The following is a 19,971-nucleotide window of genomic DNA, read 5'->3' as shown; positions in this document are numbered from 1 at the left end:
TATTAGATAAAAAAGAAATAAAAGTACGTATCTTCGAAACTAAACTAATTTATTTTGCTCTTTCATTAAGCCTTCAAAGGTGACTAATCTGTCGCGCTTACTACACTTTTAGAAAGTGTACATTATTCTTTTTTGCATTACATTAACTGGACATCGTTATTATTTTTTAAAGTATGTTTTTTAAAAACTAACCTACATTATTTTGTTTTCCCATAAAGCCTTCAAACACGATTAATTTGGAGTACTTACTATGGTTTTACAAAGTTTACGTTATTCCTTTCGCATTACACCAGGTTTTCTTTGTTAAAAAAAATGCACATTGTGAAAAACGAATCTTTGTTACATAATCAGCGGAGAGGGACCCAAGTTTCTATTTTTGTTTTGCCTTCCTTCTTTTACGAAAAAGGCATCACACTGCTCTAAAATAAACAAAGGTCCCCAGGGTCTGATTGTCTTCTTCCTCGAGAACAAGCTGATGGCGCGCCACCCCTGATGCCTCTCCATCGGCAGAGTCGGCTCATCATTGTAGATTGCGCGTGGTAAGCCATCAAGGCCTACCTGACCAATGCTTTCGATAAAACAAACGTCGAAGCAATCGCCGCCGAAAGATACACGCATCCAAGATCACAACCTTCCAAACTAACTTCCGCCTCATGATGACACCAGAGCCCTCACCAATGTGACGAAGAGGAGTCCGAATGGCCAAATTGCGAAGGGGAGTTGCCATCACCACCATGCCAACAAACTTACAAATGGCATCGCAAAAAAAAAAGAACTTAAAAATGGCGAGGATATGGACAAGACGTCCCAGATGGCGGAGACAACTAAGGATGAGATGTCATTGACGACACATGCGACGAAGAACAAGGCATTAGAGACAATGTAGGCCACCAATTTTCCGCACCGTGAGAGCAAGGACCAGGCCGACAACCACCTCGGTGAGAAGTGGAAGGAAGGCTAAAAAGAGTAATTGCACCTATGATACATGAACTTGCATGGTGGATACATAGTCATGCACCGACTTGAAAAAAGTGTCGGGAACACTTGGGCTGATTTTCGTCACTCGCCGTCAAGTGGTTTGCTGACTCTGCCTACATGGCACGCCACCGTGGTAGTAAGTCCCACCTGTCCCAATGTTCCTCCGCCTTCTTTCGTGTCGTATAGGCCATGGGTCGGGTCGCACTTGCGTTGACTTGTTGTTGATGGTGACCACCATCTCACCAAATTCGTAATGAGGGTTTTGCTTGATACACGTGAGAGACTCAATGCAGCTATTCAAAAGTCTCCTTGAGCTCTCCATTAGCGGCAGCGCCTTATGGTGGGTGACTTCGTTCGTGCAATGCCACATGCGCAAAAACTTCATGAGGGAGATTAGTCGTTTTGTCTCGATACACTGATCCAGTAGGTGGAGAAGCCATCCGGGGCCTGTGTTTTGAATGCTTTGAAGTCCGAGTAGCGCCATGCTCCCTCACTTCTTCCCACATAGCTCCGTGCATTGGACACCTGCAGACGACATGAGAGATATCCTCATGTTAGACACCACAAAGAGCACATATGCCAGAGTTTCAAGTTTTCTCTTACATTTTGTTCCCGTAGTGGGTAGAGAATCTACCGCGAGTCGCCACCCCAAAGATGTGTGTCTTAGGAGGAGCAGGGTATCTCCACACCGCCTTGGCCCTTGGAGACGACGCGGTTGTTGTCCAGTGACCTACTGGTGGCGCACGCAAACGTCTGAAGTTTCTCCTCGAGGGAGCATATATAGAGTTAAGAATGACTAGAGAAGTAACAAAAACACACATTTGAAAAATATGTGCCGAGAAGTAGTAAGATCCAAAAGTTTTATTTAGTACCAAATAAATAAAAATACGCGTAAATAAAAGTTTTGGGGAAAAGATGCACGTTCTCCATGATGAACCATTGTGCTTGGGCTGCTGCCGTGATTTGAATTTTGAAATGAACTCCTACCGAAGCAGCACATGCCCATGCACGGAACAAGAACGAGCAAGGAAGGGTAGAATTTTGGGTTTGGAGCAGGTGGCCGAACAAGAAAGCCCTACATGTACGTGCCCGTCTACCCATGGTGTCTAGGCCTAGCCCTGGCCCACCCGAGGTGCCGGGCTCTGATTGGCGGGTCCGTTGGCCGCATGTAGGCGTATGGCTCGATATGTGGGCTCCACGCTTCGCCCCGCGCGTGAAGACCCTAGGCCGCGTCCTCGCGCCTCCAATGCGATCGGACGGGCAGGAGCGCCCCCCGCGCCGTGCACCGGGTCCACGCAGCTGACCCGAGTGGCGTGTCCACGGCCCATCCGGAGTTATCGTACGCTGCCCTCCTCTACTGGGTCCATGCACCGCGCGCACCTAGCCTACCCCCCAGCCGCCGCGGCGCCACCCCACACCCCCAAACACGCACAGCGAGGAGAGGAATGCGCAGCGACAGACGCGGCCTTGGTCGTCTCCATTTTTTCCGTCCCCTTCCTCTCCCCTAGGGTTTTAGCGGCCGACGACGAGGGTCGAGCATGGCGCCGTCCGACGGACCCGGCGGCGACCACCGCGCGCGCCCGTCCATGCGCGACAGGCCCGCCGCGGCGGGCGAGTGCGAGGCCGACGGCGTCGCGGAGGAGGAGGAGGAGGCCGCGGCGAGGCGCGGCTGCTACCCCAACCCCGCTCCCCGCGGCAAGCAGGTCGTGGTGGAGGAGACGAGCGGCAAGGGCGCGCCTGCCGATGGCGTCCAGGACGTCGTCCAGAGGCTCGGGCTCTGCCGCCACCCCGCTCGCCGACGCCCTCTACAGTTCGGCGAGGGCACCTCCGCAGCCGGCGCCGAGGAGGCCGTGCGGACGTGCTCGCAGATCGGCCCCGCGGCTTCCTGCGTCCCGGTGGCGAGTGGAGGGCGAGGAGGCGGAGGGGGTCGCGGTGACAGGTGCGTGTACATCTACGGCTGCACCTCAAGGCCGCAGGCTTCCAAGCTCGCGCCAACAAGCGATCTCGCGCCCAAGGTCTCTCGTCTCGCTCTCTCTCTCTCTCTCTCTCTCTCTCGCTTGTGCTGCGTACATTCTTGTGCTTTGCGGGTCGCCGTACAGTATTGCTCTGCTGCAGCAGAAGCTAAATTACATCTGTATGCACTCAATTTAATCAGGGTCAAGCCAGATCTGAGATAGAATGGATGGAAGAGGGATATCTACCTATTGTTTCATGTTGTAGTACTAGTGCTTGCATGTTCTGCTAACATTGTACTATTGCTTGTACTGCGTGGCCTATGCCATTAGGTAATTTGTTTGATTCTGGAAGAAGAAGGTGACATCGATAAGTTTAAAGGTTACAAACCATCGGCTGCAGATGTATCAAAGGCTAAGCGGGAACCTCCCAAGCCTAACAATGTAAGTGTTCCCTTTCCAGAAATTTCGCAGAGGATAACTATGGAAGTCTTTAGTTGAGCTAGTCTATCTAGATAGTTGCTGTAGGCAGTGCGCAGTCAATTAAGACATATGTCTGTGTTTTGTCAAACAGGAGGTCCAACTGTCAAGTGTAAAAGGCACCGGTCCTGACGGTGGTATTCTGAAGGCAGACATTGAAGATTACTTGGGTATGCTATTTTCTCTCTGATTGCATTCCCCAGATGGGTGAAAGCATTAATTATTATACAAACTGAACTCTCTTCCTAGCTAGATTTGGTTGTAAATCACTTCTGTTTGTTGTTAACTTGCTGTGTAGTCGTGTGTTCTTGTTAAATGTGATTTCTAAAGCTCTTGTGAATTACTCCCTTCGATGCAAAATAAGTGGTCACAGTTTTGAACTATAGTTCAACCTTGTTTCAATGTTGCAACACTTGTTATGTGCGATTCTTGATTGTTTGTCCTAATCAGACCTCTATCCCAGTCTCATAAAAAAATAACTCCATGCTTTTTTATGTACCATTCTTGATTGTTTATCCTAATCAGACCTCTATCCCGGTCTCATAAAAAAATAACTCCATGCTTTTTTATGTGCCATTCCTTATTGTTTCCTTTTCTTTTCATGTTAGTTCTCTACTTCAAAATGTGTGCGCGAATTCCGTAATAATCATTTTTACCAGCATTCTTGTGAGATCCAAGTAAAAGTTCTGCACTAAGCTTGAGCCTGCCTCTAAGCTCATTAGGTCATGCATTTGGCTTATGCTTTCCTTATATCATGTGAATCAAATGAAACCCAGCCTGCATCTAATGACTATTTTTTCTTAACAAAGCTTCTGTAGCCAAGGGTGGCAAGGGCGAGTCTTTTGCAGCTTCAGGATTAGCTTGCACTGATATTCCAAATGCGCAGATAAGAAAGGTATGTTTCAACTGTGAAGATTGCCGATGGGATTTTTTTGGTTGATCCTATCTGCCTTGTAGTGGTTTAAGTCCTGTTCATTTCAGGTTACTGCAGACCGCCTCTTAGCCTCTAAACAAACCATCCCACATTACTACTTGACAGTTGACACACCCGTTGACAAACTTATCAAGTATGTTTCAGGCCTGATGTTGCAAAGCATGCAATTGACCATTTAAGTACCGAACTTTTGTATAAAGAAGAGTTCTTCATTTTGTTGTGATACAGGTTGCTAGGGGAACTGAACCTACTGCAGGAAGCATCTGGTGGAAAGAAGATATCTAAAGACCTTGTTAGAAAGGTAATCACCGGTTCTTATACGTATATTGTTGTCTTTTAAGTCGCTCATGTGGAAGGTTTGCCAAAGAGAATAAAGTTGGCTGGGTATACATTTACTGCCCAAAGAATGTATAACCATCTACGTTTTGTGTCTTTCTCTTTTCTAACTCATTACTTGTGTTGCAGGATGCAGACAAGACAGGACTTGCTACAATCGGTGAGGAGGTGAAGCAGTTGGCTCAAAGAGCGAGGGATAACAGCTTAAAACCACAAGACTATGAGGTATGTGACGCAAAATACATTGATAAGTATGAAATCATGCTGATCAGATATTCTTGGCTTGCTCAAAGAGTGTTCCCTTTTTAGATGGAACATACCCATTGTTTTGCACTAATACTTTCTGTTCATTGCAGGCATTTAGTGATTTTCCAGATTTTGTCTGTAGTGATAGGGGAGGCTACCCTGGGTCTAATAATGGAAAATGCAATTATATCTCGAAGGTACTTTGACACACTAATTATCTCAGAGCTTGCATCAATGTACTGATTTTTTTTTTTACATTTTGGATGATCATATATTGTAGATGAACTATTACTTGAGGGCTGGAGAATCAAGCAGCAGCTCTTCTACTATGCTTTTACATTCTGGCTGATAATATTTTGTAAAATTGCTTGTAGATGAATTTTTATCTCAGGGCTGGTTCCATGAGTGATGATGTGATACTAGTTTCAGATGGAGAGGAATCAAGTAATTATTCTCTTCGATTTGAAGAGTTAAAGGCAAGATTCTAAAATAGCGCTTTGCATTCAAGCTACAGCATAGCTTAGTTTGTCCTATTTCTGATTTTGTTTGGACCCATTTAGTCCTACTTCAAGATATAGTCTAGCTTGTCGCTAATTCTGATTTTCTTCGGACCCGTGCATATGTTACAATTTCCTGATCATTGCTGAAAGATAAAATTTTATAGGAACTTGCTGTTGCTATATGTTGGAAAATGCTGTGTTATTATCTGTCCATGTGTGGTAGACTAGCAGCACCTTTCAATTAATTTTCAATAAATATGTGATTATAAAGGTGATATTTCTAGAAACAATACCTTAAATGACATTGGGTGGGTTATGATTCTTCATACTTATTCAATTGTATGTTTGTCTGTTTATTTCAATGAGTTGTTACATGGTTTCATCAATTGCTTATGTTATGTCAGGGTTTTAAAAATTCCTCCAACAGCTCAAAGGGCCTAGTGCAGAAGATAGACAGCGACTATTATACTGAGGTAATTTTGTGTTGCAATGCTTCATGGTAGTATTTTGGATGTTGGATGTTGAATCGAATGTTTGTTGTAAATGTGGGCAGTGGGTTCAACTTGATCTGGAACAATGCGATCTTGTCACCAAACCGTCAGCTCTATATAGATTATCAGGGTCATATCCATCCATTCTATGGTTGCCATTTGTGCATGCAACTACTATGGCTCCAAGGTTTTTACTAATTTGATTTGTTGAGAAGCTTGCTATCTTTATGTCTCCAACAAGCATAACCGTTAAATCTAGTGAATTCTAGCTGTCTGAATTTGTTATGGGTATTGATGATTGTAGGTCGCCCCGGGCATAAAAACCGAAGACCGAAGACCGAACCCGAAAAGACCGAGACCGAACCCGAAATGACCGAACTAAATAAGACCGAATAAAAAACGGTCTGCACTACTGTATGACCGAACTAGTTACGGTCTGATCGGTCATCTGATGTTGTGGACCGAATAGCCCGTATAGACCGAATTTAGAAAAGCCCATCTGGCCAGCCCAAGGTCACAAGCGAGATAACACACAAACACACCTCGTCCTCACCTCACGATGCAATCGATTCACAGAACCTAGCCGCCGCCCGCTTTTGCACAATTCCTCTTTTCTCTCCCACCACGAACCCTAGCCGCCGTCCCTCGCGGTGGCGTGATGCCGTGAGCCGTCAGCCGTGACCGAGGAGCGCCGCGCGCCTCTGACCGATGAGCGACGAGGACCGGCGCCCTGAGCTGCTGCCCTGACAGGTGACGACGAGCCGACCACCATCCGCAACCACCGTGCCCCTTGCGTCGCGCCGCCAAGCCCGACCCTCTTTCATCGCTCCACTGCCAGTGACGGGGACATCCGCCGATGGTGCACCATCTCCTGGCTGCTGCAGTTCGTCACCACCTCTCGTCCTCTTCGAGGTTGGTGCTGGGTCGTCGCCTGCTGTTCTTCCGGTGTTGTACCTTGCAGCTGAATCCTGAAGGAGAGCAAGATACTTCATCTCTCTATGTGCATATGTGATGTCTAGATTATCATTCTTTTATGTGAATCAATTATATTGTTCAAGTTCTGTGATGTTCAAATTAAGGTTGATATAGTGGCTTGCCTTTTTTTGGCTTGTATATATTCATGACAGATTCGTGCCATGCTGCTTTATGTACTAACTAGGCTATAAGTAGTATCTTTTTGTTAGTTTGTATGTTCTTGTGTACCATTAGATGAAGAAATGGTTCAGTAACGAGTAACCTGTTTTTTTGTAGATGCTTTCTATACTGGAATCTGAACATGATGAGGGATTGAAGGACAAAGATGATGCATTTATGAGTGTAGATGCAGAGGTAGATGCAGAAGCAGATGCAGAAGCAGCGGCTGCAGAAGCAGGAGACCAATCATTCTTACGTAGCATCATTGAAGATGAAGATGCCGAAGCAAATGTTGGTGAAGGTGCCAATCCAGAAGCTGCTCAAGATGACAAGCCAAAAGGACGGAAGCAAATGGCGTCAAGATCACAAATCTGGGAGCATTTTATCAAAGTTTTTGATGACAAGGGGTTAGTAAAGGAAGGAAAATGCAAGTATTGTGACCGACCAATTCAAGCTACTACATCAATCAATGGAACAACAGCAATGCGCAGGCACTTTGGTACATGCAAGCGCAGTCCGAATAAGAAAATGGATCCAAATCAGACCACTTTGCAAGCAACTCCAGGAGATGGCATTAATACTTGGAGATATGATGCAGAAAAAGTTAGGAAGGCATTTGCTGTGATGGTCATAGAGGATGAACTGCCTTTTGCATTTGGTGAGAAATCTGGATTCAGAAAGTTCATTTCAGTCGCTTGCCCCCGCTTTAGTCCACCATCAAGAAGAACTTGTACTAGGGACACTGTCAAAATCTATCTAGATGAGAAATGCAAGTTGAAAAAGTTTTTCAAAGAGAATTGTGGAAGTGTGTGTGTAACCACTGATTGTTGGACTTCTCAGCAGCAAGATGGCTATATGGTAGTGACTGCACACTTCATTGATGAAGAGTGGAAGTATCATAAGAAGATTATTAATTTCATTATGGTGAAGGGCCACAAAGGGAAGGATCTTGGGAAGAACTTGCAGAGATGTTTGATGGAATAGGGGCTAGAGAGAGTTATGACAGTCACCGTGGATAATGCAAGCAATAATGATGGCTGCATTGTTCCCTTGAGAAAGTGCATGGTTGAGGCCAAAACTAGCATAGCTGCTGGAAAGTTTTTGCATATGAGATGTGCGGCACATATTGTCAACCTTATTGTACAAGATGGCCTAAAAGAAGTTGAACTTTCAATCAAACGTGTCCGAGCTGCTGTGCGATACATCAAGAATGGGACTTCTCGGTTGGTAAAATTCAAAGAGCTAGCATTGGAAGAAAAAGTTAAGAGCAAAGCATTCTTGAACCTAGATGTATGCACTCGGTGGAACTCAACTTACATAATGTTGAAGGCTGCCATCACCTACGCGAAGGTGTTTACAAGGTACTGCGAGGATGACCCATTGTATGCGTTGGACTTGTCTGAAGAAAAAGGAGGATTTGGGTATCCAGATGAAATGGATTGGGAAAATGCTAGGAAAATGGCTGCCTTTCTTGCTCATTTTTATGATCTTACTGTTCGTGTGTCATCCTCACTTCATGTCACTTCTAACAACTTTCTTTTCGAGGTTGGCAATATACACATATTGGTTCAAAATTGGATGAGCAGTACAGATCCTTTGCAAAAAGCTATGGCAGAGAGGATGAAAGAAAAGTTTGACAAATACTGGGGGTCTTGGCATGAGAATGAAAAGGTGAAGGATAAGGGTCCTATTGTAAATGAAAGAGGGAAAGGGAAGAAGAAGGAGAAGGAGGAGAAGGAGAAGGAAAATCTCAACTTGCTCATTTTTATTGCTGCAGCTCTTGATCCAAGGTATAAGCTTTCTGATTTCACTAGGCTCACTACTTTGGAAATATTTGGTGTTGAGTCTGGAGAGAAGGTGTGGTATGCTGTCAACAAATGTGTTCGCGAGTTGTTTGAAGAATACCGAGTAAGATTGACTACACCAGAACCAACAACACCAGCCATTAGCCAAGTAACAATAGAAGGAGGAGGAGCAAGTATGATGAAGGAACTAATTGCAAGTAGGTTGAGGCAAAATAATAGTGGAGGAAGTGCAAGTAGTAAATCTGAGCTTGAAAAATACCTTGCTGAAGACTCTGAAGACCCTGACAAAAAAATTGACATCCTAGGATGGTGGAAAGAGAATTCATCTAGGTTTCCAATCTTGGCAAATATGGCTCGTGATATTCTTGCTATCCCCATTACAACTGTGGCTTCTGAGTCTGCCTTTAGCACAAGTGGACGCATACTTGATGACTTTAGGACATCTCTAACTCCGTTTATGGTGCAAGCTTTAGTTTGTACGCAAGACTGGCTGAGAAGGTCAACAGATCCGGTCGACATCAAGGAGAACTTGGAAGAATTAGAAGTGCTAGAAAAAGGTAAAAAAATCAGCCAACTTGTCAATACATTTGTTTTTTTATTGTAGAGATATTAATATGCATGACATGCATCATTACCAAACCAATGTATGGAGAACTTTATATGCATGACTTGACAAACTTCTTCATTAACTAGACCTAGCTAGTAGATCTCAACAAAATCACACTGCATTTGTCACTATCAGTATATCACCATAGCTAGCAGATTATGAAATTTGATTGAATACTTGACTTGTTGTAGAGTTGATTGAAGAATTTGGTGACAAGGTGAAGGGAAAGCGCAAGTTCAATGGTGGTGTTGTTGCTTCTTCCATGGCCAAGTCAAACAAGTGTGCAAGTCGACCAACAAAGTGACATCCACGTCTACTCATGGCTGAACTAAAATCATGTTGAATGTATGTTGTTTTAGTTATCATCTTTTGCTTTTGATTTGTGACTTGAGACTTGAGAATTGAGAACTGAGAGTGAGAGTGTGAGACCTTAATGTTTGTTGTTTGCTGCTGAATTGAAAGCATGTACTAAACTTGATTTGTTTCATGTCAAGTTCTATGTTGTCAAGTACTAAGTGGTGATGGTGTTTGCTGCTTGTCGACTTCATGGGCTGATCCGCTGATGTTACTGGATCTTCTTACTTTCTGGTGTCAAATATAAATGAGTATGCATGCATGGATCTTGTTGCTGGTGAAGTGGTGATTATATATAGTGCTAATTTTCTATTTAAAGATTTTCATATGGTGTACTGTATTCCATCCAGATTGCATACAAGTGTTACTTGTTTGAATTTTTCTTATGTACACATGCGCCAATTTACAGACATATGTTATCTCTATACACACAGCTTTCTGCACACATGTACCTCTTTACTCTATGTAGTTTGTATACAATTGGTACTGGAAGTAACATTAATCTGGGTTCTAGCATTTAATTTGGTCTATTTGGTCAGGACCGAAGACCGAATAGTAAAGACCAAAGACCGAATAGTGAATAACCGAAAAGACCGAAATTATATCGGTCTTCAATTATGGGAGACCGAAATTTTGAAAGACCGAAAAGACCGGACCGAACAAACCGAAAAGACCGAATGCCCGGGGCTAATTGTAGGTATCATCATATTGAAGAAAATAGCCATAGATTGTTTTTCGGTGGATATTACATTAGTTTTAAATGAATGTCAAATCTAGATTTAAACTGAACATAATTATGTTATCTGCTTATTATGCCTTATATTTGTATAGCTTTCTCTCTGCCTTAATTGTAACTTCCAATTTATCTAACATTCTAGCCAACAATTATTTGCAGGGAGTTTCTCAGGTGTTTCTACATCTCTGTGGCACAACCATTTCTCATCAGGAAAATCTGTACACTTCAAATGTGAATATGTTAATGAAGGTGGCATGTGATAAAGTGGGTGTAAAATCCAAGGATTTTTACTCAATTTATTGTGGAAAAGTGTTGGATCCCAAGCAACTTCTATCGTATTATCAGATAAACAAGGATTCAAAAATCATAATTAATCCAAGACTCAGAGGTGGCTGGTATGTAATAAATTGCGCTAGACTAAATTTCAGAAATTATTTTTATTGGTAGAGGTTTATTACCAGCTTCTTGAACTTACTATTCCTCACAGCCGCTTTTTGTCTTTAAGATGTTATTTTTTCTTGCAAGTGTGCATTACATTCCATTGGTGGATAGGTTCCACATTGTTATTTTGTTCAATTCCTGGTATGATGGATACTAAAATTGAAGTTTCACAAATACTGTTGCTTAATTCTGAAACTTAGGCTTAATGAATAATTGAAGTGGGTGATGCAGTATGTGCCGATCATATCTATTTTTCCCCTTTGATTCTAACAATTCAAGTTGATAGATTATGCCCAACCATTAATCTATGTATGGCTCATGTGGATTTTAACTTCAGCATGCTTTCGATTCTGCTGTGTCAGGCTGGACACTATCGTTTACTGTTCAGCTTATACAATGGTTACCAACGAAAATGGCCTTCTTCGGTATAAATATTAGATGATATGGGGTTGTTACCTGCAAATTCCTTTATGGCTTATGTTGAGTGCATACCTGTAGTCAATTGTACCATGTTTCTGCAGTTTTCTTGTCTGTGAGTTTATTTGTATCCATAGAACATTGGCATCACTAAATTGTTAAGTTTCTTATAGACGCACATGGAAGTATCCACCAACCTTCCTGAAAGTTGAGCTTATCTTGACTTTTGAATCTGTGTAATCCAAGCTTCGTATTCTAGATGGTGATGTTAGAACATGCATTGACTAGACTTGCTGAGCTATATACTTTCCTCTATAGCTTTCATGGGTCAGCCTGTCAATTTGCTTGCGGAATATTCGACAACACTTCTCTGAGTTTCGTTTGTCAACTAGTCAATTTATTTGTTTGCCATCTATATCTAGTAAAACTGGCTGATTAGGTCTCTGTTTAACCTCAGTATGCTTTTACTTCATTTTTGTCAGGCCGACATGGACAATACTGTTTATTTTACGATAGGCATGTTCATTTGTACTGCATCCTTGTACTTGGCTTCTATCATGGCTTAACTAGTTCTATTTTTTTGCAATACTTTATAGTGCTGGGGACAAAACATGGGATGACTTTGTCAGATCTCAGAAACATTACACGATGGTGTCATTGCCACCGAAAGACCTAGTTCTCTTGCGCCAGGACGGCTCGGCCCAGCAAGGTCCAATTCTGGTGAAGTACTTGGCAGAACCTATGCAATTTCGTTCCAGAAATGTGCTTATCCAACTGTGCCGCAGGCATTATAGTGGTACTTCCTATGGAGGCAAGATCACTTCCAAGAATATCTTATTTGACCGTTATGGGAATGTCCGTATTGATTCTGCCCCTGAAAGGTTTACTCAACATTCGGCTAAATTGGACTATGAAGCAATTGGTAAAATATTGGATGATTTGTTCCAAGACAAGGAATATCCAATGCATTTCTTCCAACTGGTCGACTTCCTAAGATATGGTCCTGCTGTGGACTGTCAAAGTGAGGCTGTGATAGCATTCGTGACAAATCATTCTTCATTGCTTTCTCATTACGTGAGGGTGTCAATCAGTGAAATTTTGGTTCAGCTGGTTGAACGACTTCACCCAGATGTGATGGCTGTCTTAGTAGATACACTTGCTAAATTTTCTTGGGTGAATACTGCAAAGAATGTTGCAGCAATGAATTATACGTACTTTTACCATTCTCGGAGCAATCAAGATGGGACACTTTGGGTTCCGTATGTGAACGATTGGGTCGGTTTGCTGAAGTTCTCAAATAACTTTTTCAAGCATCATAAGGTAAGATTCATGCTTAATCTCTTTCCTCTTTTTATGCATGCAGTTTCCCTTGTATATATTTTTATGACACCTGATCATGATACAAACTAGTTTTTGTTGATGCAGTGGACCTCTTTAGAGAAGCTTGATGCAGCTTTTTCGTTGATGGAGAGAAGGAACTTTATACCTCGATTCCTGTTAACCATTCTTGTGACTTTGAAAGACTCAGAGAATCAATGTCCTGCACTGATACAGTCTTTTATCGACCAAGTGGTTGGGATGTGAGTTACTATGAACTTGGTAGTTTGTACTAATTTTATTTACGTAATATTAGGAGTTAGCTGATACAGTACCCGTATCATTAATTATTTGCAGGCTGGGGAATAACGTAATTGACCTCGAGAGGGGTTGACCTGCGGGTGGCTGGGAACCTGACTTCTGTTACTTTGTAAGCCTGGTTGTGTTCTAACATGGCCATCTAACATGAAGTGAAGATGGCATGAAGTGCTGTTGCCATGTAATTGATATATTAGGTGTTGGCTATTGAGAAGTGTTGTTACCTTGTAAGCCTGCTGTTGTGAAGTGCTATGAACAGTCTAACATGAAGTGAAGATGTAGGAATACTTTGTATTGGTCTTCTTGTGGCCAAAGAGTTATTACTAGCGCCGACTGAGTGACAGTTTTGTCAGATTGATTGTAACTGTGGTTTTTGTTTCCTTTGCTATGCTTTGTATGAAAAGGAAGGATATTGTACGTGTGCGCTGGAGTTCATTTGTTGGGGAGATCTACTTAACAGTAGGTTTGTATGTCTGAAGGCTGCAATGTTTGTCCATTTTGATGTGGAATCATTGGGTACGTGTGTGTTTCTTTTTCTTTTCATATGGAGATGGTCTCGTTGGCTTGTTCTGCGTGTGCATTGTTCTGTTCTGTGAACGGTGAAAATAGCTCGCTCTATTCTTTTAGATGTGCAGTGTAGCATTTTCTCATATGGCTGGTCACCTATTCTTTTAGATGTGCAGTGTAGCATTTTCTCATATGGCTGGTCGGTGACGGGAATAATACTGGAGGTAGGTGTTGTAGTGCTACTTCTCCCTGGTTTCTATAGTGCGCATTCGTGTTCTCAACCTGCAGATGCAGAATGATAAAGAAATGCAAGACTTGCGGCTCTCAGTGTAGATGGTAAAAGATTAAGTAGATTGTAAAATAATGAGTAGGCATGACACCTACTTGTTTGTTCACATATATAGTCACAAGGCGGACCACTGAATTTGATAAAAATTCGATGCTAAAAAATCTTGCCATTCTATAAATTGTCCTTTTATCTGTTCAGTTCTACAAGGAATGATTTTAAGCCGTGGGCCTCTATTTTCAACTCTGTTCATCAACTACTAAGCGGAGCGAAGGAGCAGTGAAAAAGCTAGATCATCACAAGTATTCATGAGTCCAATTTTGAAATCCTTTAGAAGCTGTAGGAACGAAGTATGTCTACCCGGGAGGGGGGTGGGGGGGGGGGGGGGTGTGAATGGGAGTTTTAAAATTTCTTTTGGGAATCTCAAAACTATCGGAACCTAGCAGCGGAGCGAATAAAAACAGAGCACAACGAGCTAATACTAGCTACCGAATGGAAACTAAATGCATGCATCGAGATGAACCACATAAATGAAAACGTTCGAAAGTAACGAGAGAGAAACAAAGGTAACCACTAACCACTGATGCTCGATGGCGACAAGGGGCTGTGACTTAACACGGAAGATAAACTCTCTTTGCCCTATTCTCCACGACAGAGGGGTTAGCTTTCACAGAAGATTCAACATTTGATTCAACATTGCTGCGTTCAAGACATTTTAAGCAAGGTGGTACAAACACTTCATGTTTCTCTTTGAGTTGTTGGGTGAGAAGAGAAGTTTCTCTGATCAAATCATCATGAGCCTCTCTCAGCGACTCGAGTTCCTGTTTCTTTTTCAGGTGGTCATAAGTCAATCTCTCGTGATCGACCGAGAGAAAATCATGACAAATTGTTAGCTCTTCAATTCGTGACTTGAGAGCGGAATACTCTTCGACCAACGATTGATTTTTCTCCATCTCCTCAACCAACAACCCTTCAGATTTCCTGAGGGTTTTCTCAATTTTCTCAAGAGAGTTTTGTTGAATGCTAGCAATTTTGATCAGTTTAGCATGGTCATCCTCATCAAAAGAATATTGATCACTGGAGTGAACCTTGCGATGTTTGGAGGATACCTTTTCTTTCGAAGCTTTGGGCATGAAGCAGTAGGTAGGAGATTCGTCGTCACTTGAATGATTTTCGAAGAAGCTTGACGCAGGAGTAGAGGCACATGCTATTCCAGCCATGCCGGAGTCAGAATCCTCGTCAGATTCATCAATTTCTTCGGAGTCAGAAGACTCTTCTTCATCGGAGTCCATCTCCTTGCCGGTGTATGCCTTGGCCTTGCGAGAGGTATTCTTGCGGCTGGAGGAGGACTTGGCGGGATTCCTTGAGGAAGATCTTGACGAAGGTTTTGATGAGGAGCTGTTAAAAGGATCGATATGGTTGACTAGGGGGGGTGGGGGGTGAATAGGCAACTACCAAATTTTAGGCTTTCTTAAACAAATTAAGATTAGCAACAAATAGCTTGTCTAGAAATGCAACTAGGTGAACAACCTATATGATGCTAACACAACAAGCAACATAAGCAAGTAAGGGATACAACACAACAAAAGCTTGCACAAAGTAAAGGTAGAAATAACCACAAGTGGAGCCGGTGGAGACGAGGATGTGTTACCGAAGTTCCTTCCCTTTGAGGGGAAGTACGTCTCCGTTGGAGCGGTATGGATGCACAATGCTCCCCAAGAAGCCACTAGGGCCACCGTATTCTCCTGACGCCCTCGCACAATGCAAGATGCCGTGATTCCGCTAGTCACTGGTACGCGTCGGTCCTATACAAACGGTTTTTAACCCCTTTCCGCGAAGGCATTTGGAACCATCGCCAAGTGAGTGTGGGCGATAGGGGGTCCTTCCCGCACGACCCAGAAACCGCCGGGGATAGGGAGCCAAGATGCATATACAATACTCCTACTCGTTTGTGCTCGCATTGCCATCACAATCGGTATTCTGTGGTGCTACGTTTACGATGCGCGACCCATCACAAACGGTTCACTATTATAGAACGTGTGTGATAAGCAGACAATCACACGCATTCGCTTTTACCAAACCGTATGCGATAACTAATTAAGAAGATTAGCTAATCGTCGTACGAGTGTCGGACAGGATTACGAAACGTGGACCATCGTAACATCGTCGTACACGACAACTATCGCACACGCTATTCTGTGGTGCAACGTTTACGATGCATACTTCATCAGAAACAATTCATGGTTGCGAATCGTGTACGATAAGGCAACTATCACAAACGTTTACTTTGCCTGCACCGTTTGTGATATTGTCTGACATCGCACACGCTTTGCAAACAGCAACTGTGTGCATGTTTGCACATGTTTCCTCTCTGTGAACCATGTTGGATTATGGTGTATATCGCAAACGTTTGTGTTTTACCAACCATGTGTGCCGTAACGACCTGGAGAGCGTAATTTCACCATAATTCAATTGTTGTTATTTCAAATTGTACCGGATTTGAATTTCAATTTGAATGCGTGCTATAGCTTTATTCATATCCATCAGGTTCAAACAACCAATGCATTATTCGATTCATAGGCACATATGTTCAAGAATTACATAAGAACCAAATAAAGAATGAGAACCACAGTTGTATACTTGTACTATTAAAGACGGTAAAGAAAGAGGCGAAATACATTTGGTTGCAGAACAAGGTGAAGCGGAATGTGCATATTATGCCCTCCTCCATGCAGAAGGCACGCACGACTCTAGTCCAACCCCTTGTGATGGTCGACCGCCCATCCTTCACGGTCTTCATGAAAACATCTAGATAATCATCGTGTTCTGGTAGAAATACTTTAACCTTTGCATGCCCACTAATCATGTAGTTTGAGAGGTAATCTTGAGTAAACTGTTTTGGGAACCACTGCAAAGGAAAAAGATTCAGACATTGTCATCTAACACAACTCATTATGGGCAGTAAAAAGAAGGCTGCAGAGTTCTTACTTACCATCCTGTAGTTCGCTGTTGTCTTGGATAAAGTGTAAACAAATAGTTTAATTACCATCTTTTGACCCATTTTACTAACAATCTTTATCAACTTCCTCACTTGATGCTGGTTCATCGATATCTCATTCCCCATGCGCAGAAAGGGTCGAAGCGCGGATCTTTACCAATGACATATGTACCTAAAAGCACCAAGTTAATATTAGAAGCTAAACAACAATTGTTGTTGTTGTTGTTGTTGTTGTTGTTGTTGTTGTTGTTGTTGTTGTTGTTGTTGTTGTTGTTGTTGTTGTTGTTGTTGTTGTTGTTGTTGTTGTTGTTGTTGTTGTTGTTGTTGTTGTTGTCGTTGTTGTTGTTGTTGTTGTTGTTGTCGTTGTTGTTGTCGTTGTTGTTGTTGTTGTTGTCGTTGTTGTTGTTGTTGTTGTTGTTGTTGTTGTTGTTGTTGTTGTTGTTGTTGTTGTTGTTGTTGTTGTTGTTGTTGTTGTTGTTGTTGTTGTTGTTGTTGTTGTTGTTGTTGTTGTTGTTGCTGTTGCTGTTGCTGTTGCTGTTGTTGTTGCTGTTGGCTGTTGCTGTTGCTGCTGTTGCTGTTGCTGTTGTTGTTGCTGTTGCTGTTGTTGTTGCTGTTGTTGCTGTTGCTGCTGTTGCTGCTGTTGCTGTTGTTGTTGCTGTTGCTGTTGCTGTTGTTGTTGTTGTTGCTGTTGTTGTTGTTGTTGTTGTTGTTGTTGTTGTTGTTGTTGTTGTTGTTGTTGTTGTTGTTGTTGTTGTTGTTGTTGTTGTTGTTGTTGTTGCTGTTGTTGCTGTTGTTGTTGCTGTTGTTGGTGTCGTTGTTGTTGCTGTTGCTGTTGTTGCTGTAACACTCTTCCTTGTTTCTATGTAGCCTAGGATTGCATATTTAGACATTAAGTACAGTGCATGTTGCTATGTAGCCTCAGATATATTACATATGGCTCTAGTTAACCTAACAATAAATGGGTTACTGATATATTGAGTTAAAAGTCCGATTCACCGATTAGTCCCTTATCAGCCCCTGGCCTATATGGTAGCAGCTACCGATATCTTGAACAGTGAGTATATATAAGCCATGGGATGAAACAAACCTCGATGGAAAACATCAGTCGTTCCCAAAATTGTCCTGTGTAGGTACATCGAGAGGCATGTTAAGCACAACAGGCTAAACATCAACCAAAATTATCCATGGCAGACAAAATGATCTCCAAAAGATAGCTTCAGTGTGCAGATTTAAGGATGCTAGTAAAGCAAAACAAGTGGAACTGCAACATGCCTAACATTTAACAACAAGCAAACATAGTCATTCAAAATGGTATTGTACCAGTCTAAGTACACTGGTTATTGTTAAATAAAAATGAAAAGGCGTGTTAACTACAAGATGCAACAACCAAATGTAGTCATTCATCATGGTATTATTGAAATTGGTATTGATGAAATTGAACTGCATAGTTTATACTTGCACATATAGAACATCACGTTGTGAATAACTGGAATAAACAAGGCATACTACAAACAACCAAAGATAGCATTTGAAACTGGACATATGCTAACTACAAACAACCGAACAATTAAAAAACTTTAAAATAGGCATATGCTAGCTATAATAGGCTTAACAACAAACAAATATATGCATTCCTATCGGTATGTTTAAAACTGGATTGATGAAATGTACTGCACAGTAAATAATTGCACATATAGAGCATCACATTGTGAACAACTAAAATAAACAAGGCATACTGCAAACAACCAAATATAGCAATTAAAACTAGACATATTCTCACTACACTACAAAAGGGACTCGACAAAACAAATCATGGGTTTCCCCCTGTGAAGAGGCACAGGAAAACAAAGCATGGGTTTCCTCAATTGTCACAGATGGGCTCGTTTCCATGGGAAGAGCACGAACCCTGGATGCGCTCCATGTTGTCGCTGATGGGATCCTTCCCCTTGGAAGAGCATAGCTGTAGGGTGCCCTCCCTGATGTCGCAGACGGGCTCTTTCCCCTTGGAAGAGGAGATGGGCTCTTTCCCCTTGGAAGAGCCGGAGAGGGTGCCCTCCTTGTGGTCGTAGTCGATGAGGTCTGACTTGGAAGCTGTGGATCCCAAGCCAGCGTCGCAGAACGTGTCCCTCCGAAATGACAAAAGGGGCTCAATGGCGATGTAGGATGGCAAATTCTTGAGAGCGAGCCAGAGGAGATCAGTGGCGGGGCCATGGATGAGATCGATGGCGGTTGAACCCAAGGGGTTGGGGGTGGACCACTTAACTTGTGACATGGCCCGCCTCAGGCCGTCGCTGTCGACGACGTCGATGTCATAGCCGGCTTCTGCGACATACCCGCATACTCTAGCCCGCTGATTGAGTGCCTGCGTCATAGCCGGCAACATCAGGCGAAGAGACCGTGATACACCTCTTTTGGGCCAGTCGCTCTTCGAGCTCCACGGGAAGCATAGCCGGGCTTAGGCTGCGGCGCTCTGGAGTGGGGGGTGGGGATGGAGATCTGTGGGAAAGGGGCATTTGGCAGGTGTCATCTAAGAAACTCAAGGCGTCCTGGGTATGGAGATCGGTGGACAAGCTGCACGGGCAAACCAGCAGATGTTGACAATAGAGGCCTTGCGGCGGCGGCGGGGACCTTGCTATGGTTTCGAGCGAGGAAGTGTGTGTGTGTGTGCGCGCGCCTGAGGAGGTTTTGGTGTGTGTGTGTGTGGAGGGGGGTGGGGGTGTGTTTGAGGAAATGATGCGGGTACCGAAAATTTTACTACGCTGGAGTCAAACGCAGGAGTGAAATGCCGGGGCTATTGAAAATTTTGATGATGGTGCATCGCACACGGTCCGGAGATAACAACCGTGTGTTATGAAATAGAGAAACCCTCGAGGCGGGAAGATATTTTCGAGGGATGCAGGCGAGATTGGGAACAAGAAACATCAGATACAGTCGAAACATAATAACTGTGTGTTATCAAACAGAAAAAAGCTGTAGGCGGGTAGATATTTTTGAGGAGAAGCCTCGTGGAGCCCAATATACTGTGCGGATGTGCGTGACAGGGGCACCGGCGTGGCACACGGTTAGTTTGAGTGAACCGTCTCTGTTGCGTCATCCGACTTGTCTAATGTTCATAAATTTGGCAAAAAAATGAC

At 43.1% G+C, this 19,971-nt stretch overlaps 2 protein-coding genes across 4 annotated transcripts; both read left to right on the top strand.

Annotated features, from left to right (window-relative positions):
• Positions 1–2,444: 2,444 nt before the first annotated feature.
• On the top strand, positions 2,445–11,482 carry LOC120970681 (zinc finger BED domain-containing protein RICESLEEPER 2-like). 3 transcript variants are annotated; one of them, XM_073507689.1, is made up of 12 exons: positions 2,445–2,993; positions 3,264–3,374; positions 3,505–3,580; positions 4,220–4,305; positions 4,392–4,477; positions 4,573–4,645; positions 4,810–4,905; positions 5,037–5,123; positions 5,301–5,402; positions 5,831–6,829; positions 7,169–9,413; positions 9,655–9,971. In XM_073507689.1, exons 1-10 carry the CDS (start codon positions 2,517–2,519, stop codon positions 5,927–5,929), a joined length of 1,293 nt encoding a protein of 430 aa, XP_073363790.1. In that variant the 5' UTR covers positions 2,445–2,516; the 3' UTR covers positions 5,930–6,829; positions 7,169–9,413; positions 9,655–9,971. The 3 variants fall into 3 exon arrangements, with proteins under 3 accessions (XP_073363790.1, XP_040256782.2, XP_020186980.3); XM_040400848.3 differs by lacking the exons at positions 2,445–2,993; positions 3,264–3,374; positions 3,505–3,580; ... (4 more) ...; positions 5,037–5,123; positions 5,301–5,402 and adding an exon at positions 10,713–11,482 and having other exon boundaries at positions 5,962–6,829; positions 9,655–9,808; XM_020331391.4 differs by lacking the exons at positions 2,445–2,993; positions 3,264–3,374; positions 3,505–3,580; ... (4 more) ...; positions 5,037–5,123; positions 5,301–5,402 and having other exon boundaries at positions 5,962–6,829.
• A 461-nt stretch (positions 11,483–11,943) lies between these two features.
• LOC120974347 (uncharacterized) lies at positions 11,944–13,498 on the top strand. Its single transcript, XM_040400847.2, has 3 exons — positions 11,944–12,731; positions 12,837–12,991; positions 13,086–13,498. Exons 1-3 carry the CDS (start codon positions 12,060–12,062, stop codon positions 13,120–13,122), a joined length of 864 nt encoding a protein of 287 aa, XP_040256781.1. The 5' UTR covers positions 11,944–12,059; the 3' UTR covers positions 13,123–13,498.
• The last annotated feature ends 6,473 nt before the right edge of the window (positions 13,499–19,971 follow it).

This window comes from Aegilops tauschii, chromosome 2 (assembly GCF_002575655.3).
Source record: "Aegilops tauschii subsp. strangulata cultivar AL8/78 chromosome 2, Aet v6.0, whole genome shotgun sequence".
NCBI lineage: Eukaryota > Viridiplantae > Streptophyta > Magnoliopsida > Poales > Poaceae > Aegilops > Aegilops tauschii.
This window is presented reverse-complemented; position numbering and strand designations above follow the sequence as displayed.

Excerpts from the sequence above, each read along its gene's own strand:
- LOC120970681 (XM_040400848.3), top strand. The coding sequence starts at position 8,051 with ATGACAGTCACCGTGGATAATGCAAGCAATAATGATGGCTGCATTGTT. Across the intron at positions 9,414-9,654 it reads ATTAGAAGTGCTAGAAAAAG|AGTTGATTGAAGAATTTGGT; the intron begins GTAAAAAAATCA and ends GACTTGTTGTAG.
- LOC120974347 (XM_040400847.2), top strand. The coding sequence starts at position 12,060 with ATGGTGTCATTGCCACCGAAAGACCTAGTTCTCTTGCGCCAGGACGGC. Across the intron at positions 12,732-12,836 it reads ACTTTTTCAAGCATCATAAG|TGGACCTCTTTAGAGAAGCT; the intron begins GTAAGATTCATG and ends TTGTTGATGCAG. Across the intron at positions 12,992-13,085 it reads ATCGACCAAGTGGTTGGGAT|GCTGGGGAATAACGTAATTG; the intron begins GTGAGTTACTAT and ends AATTATTTGCAG.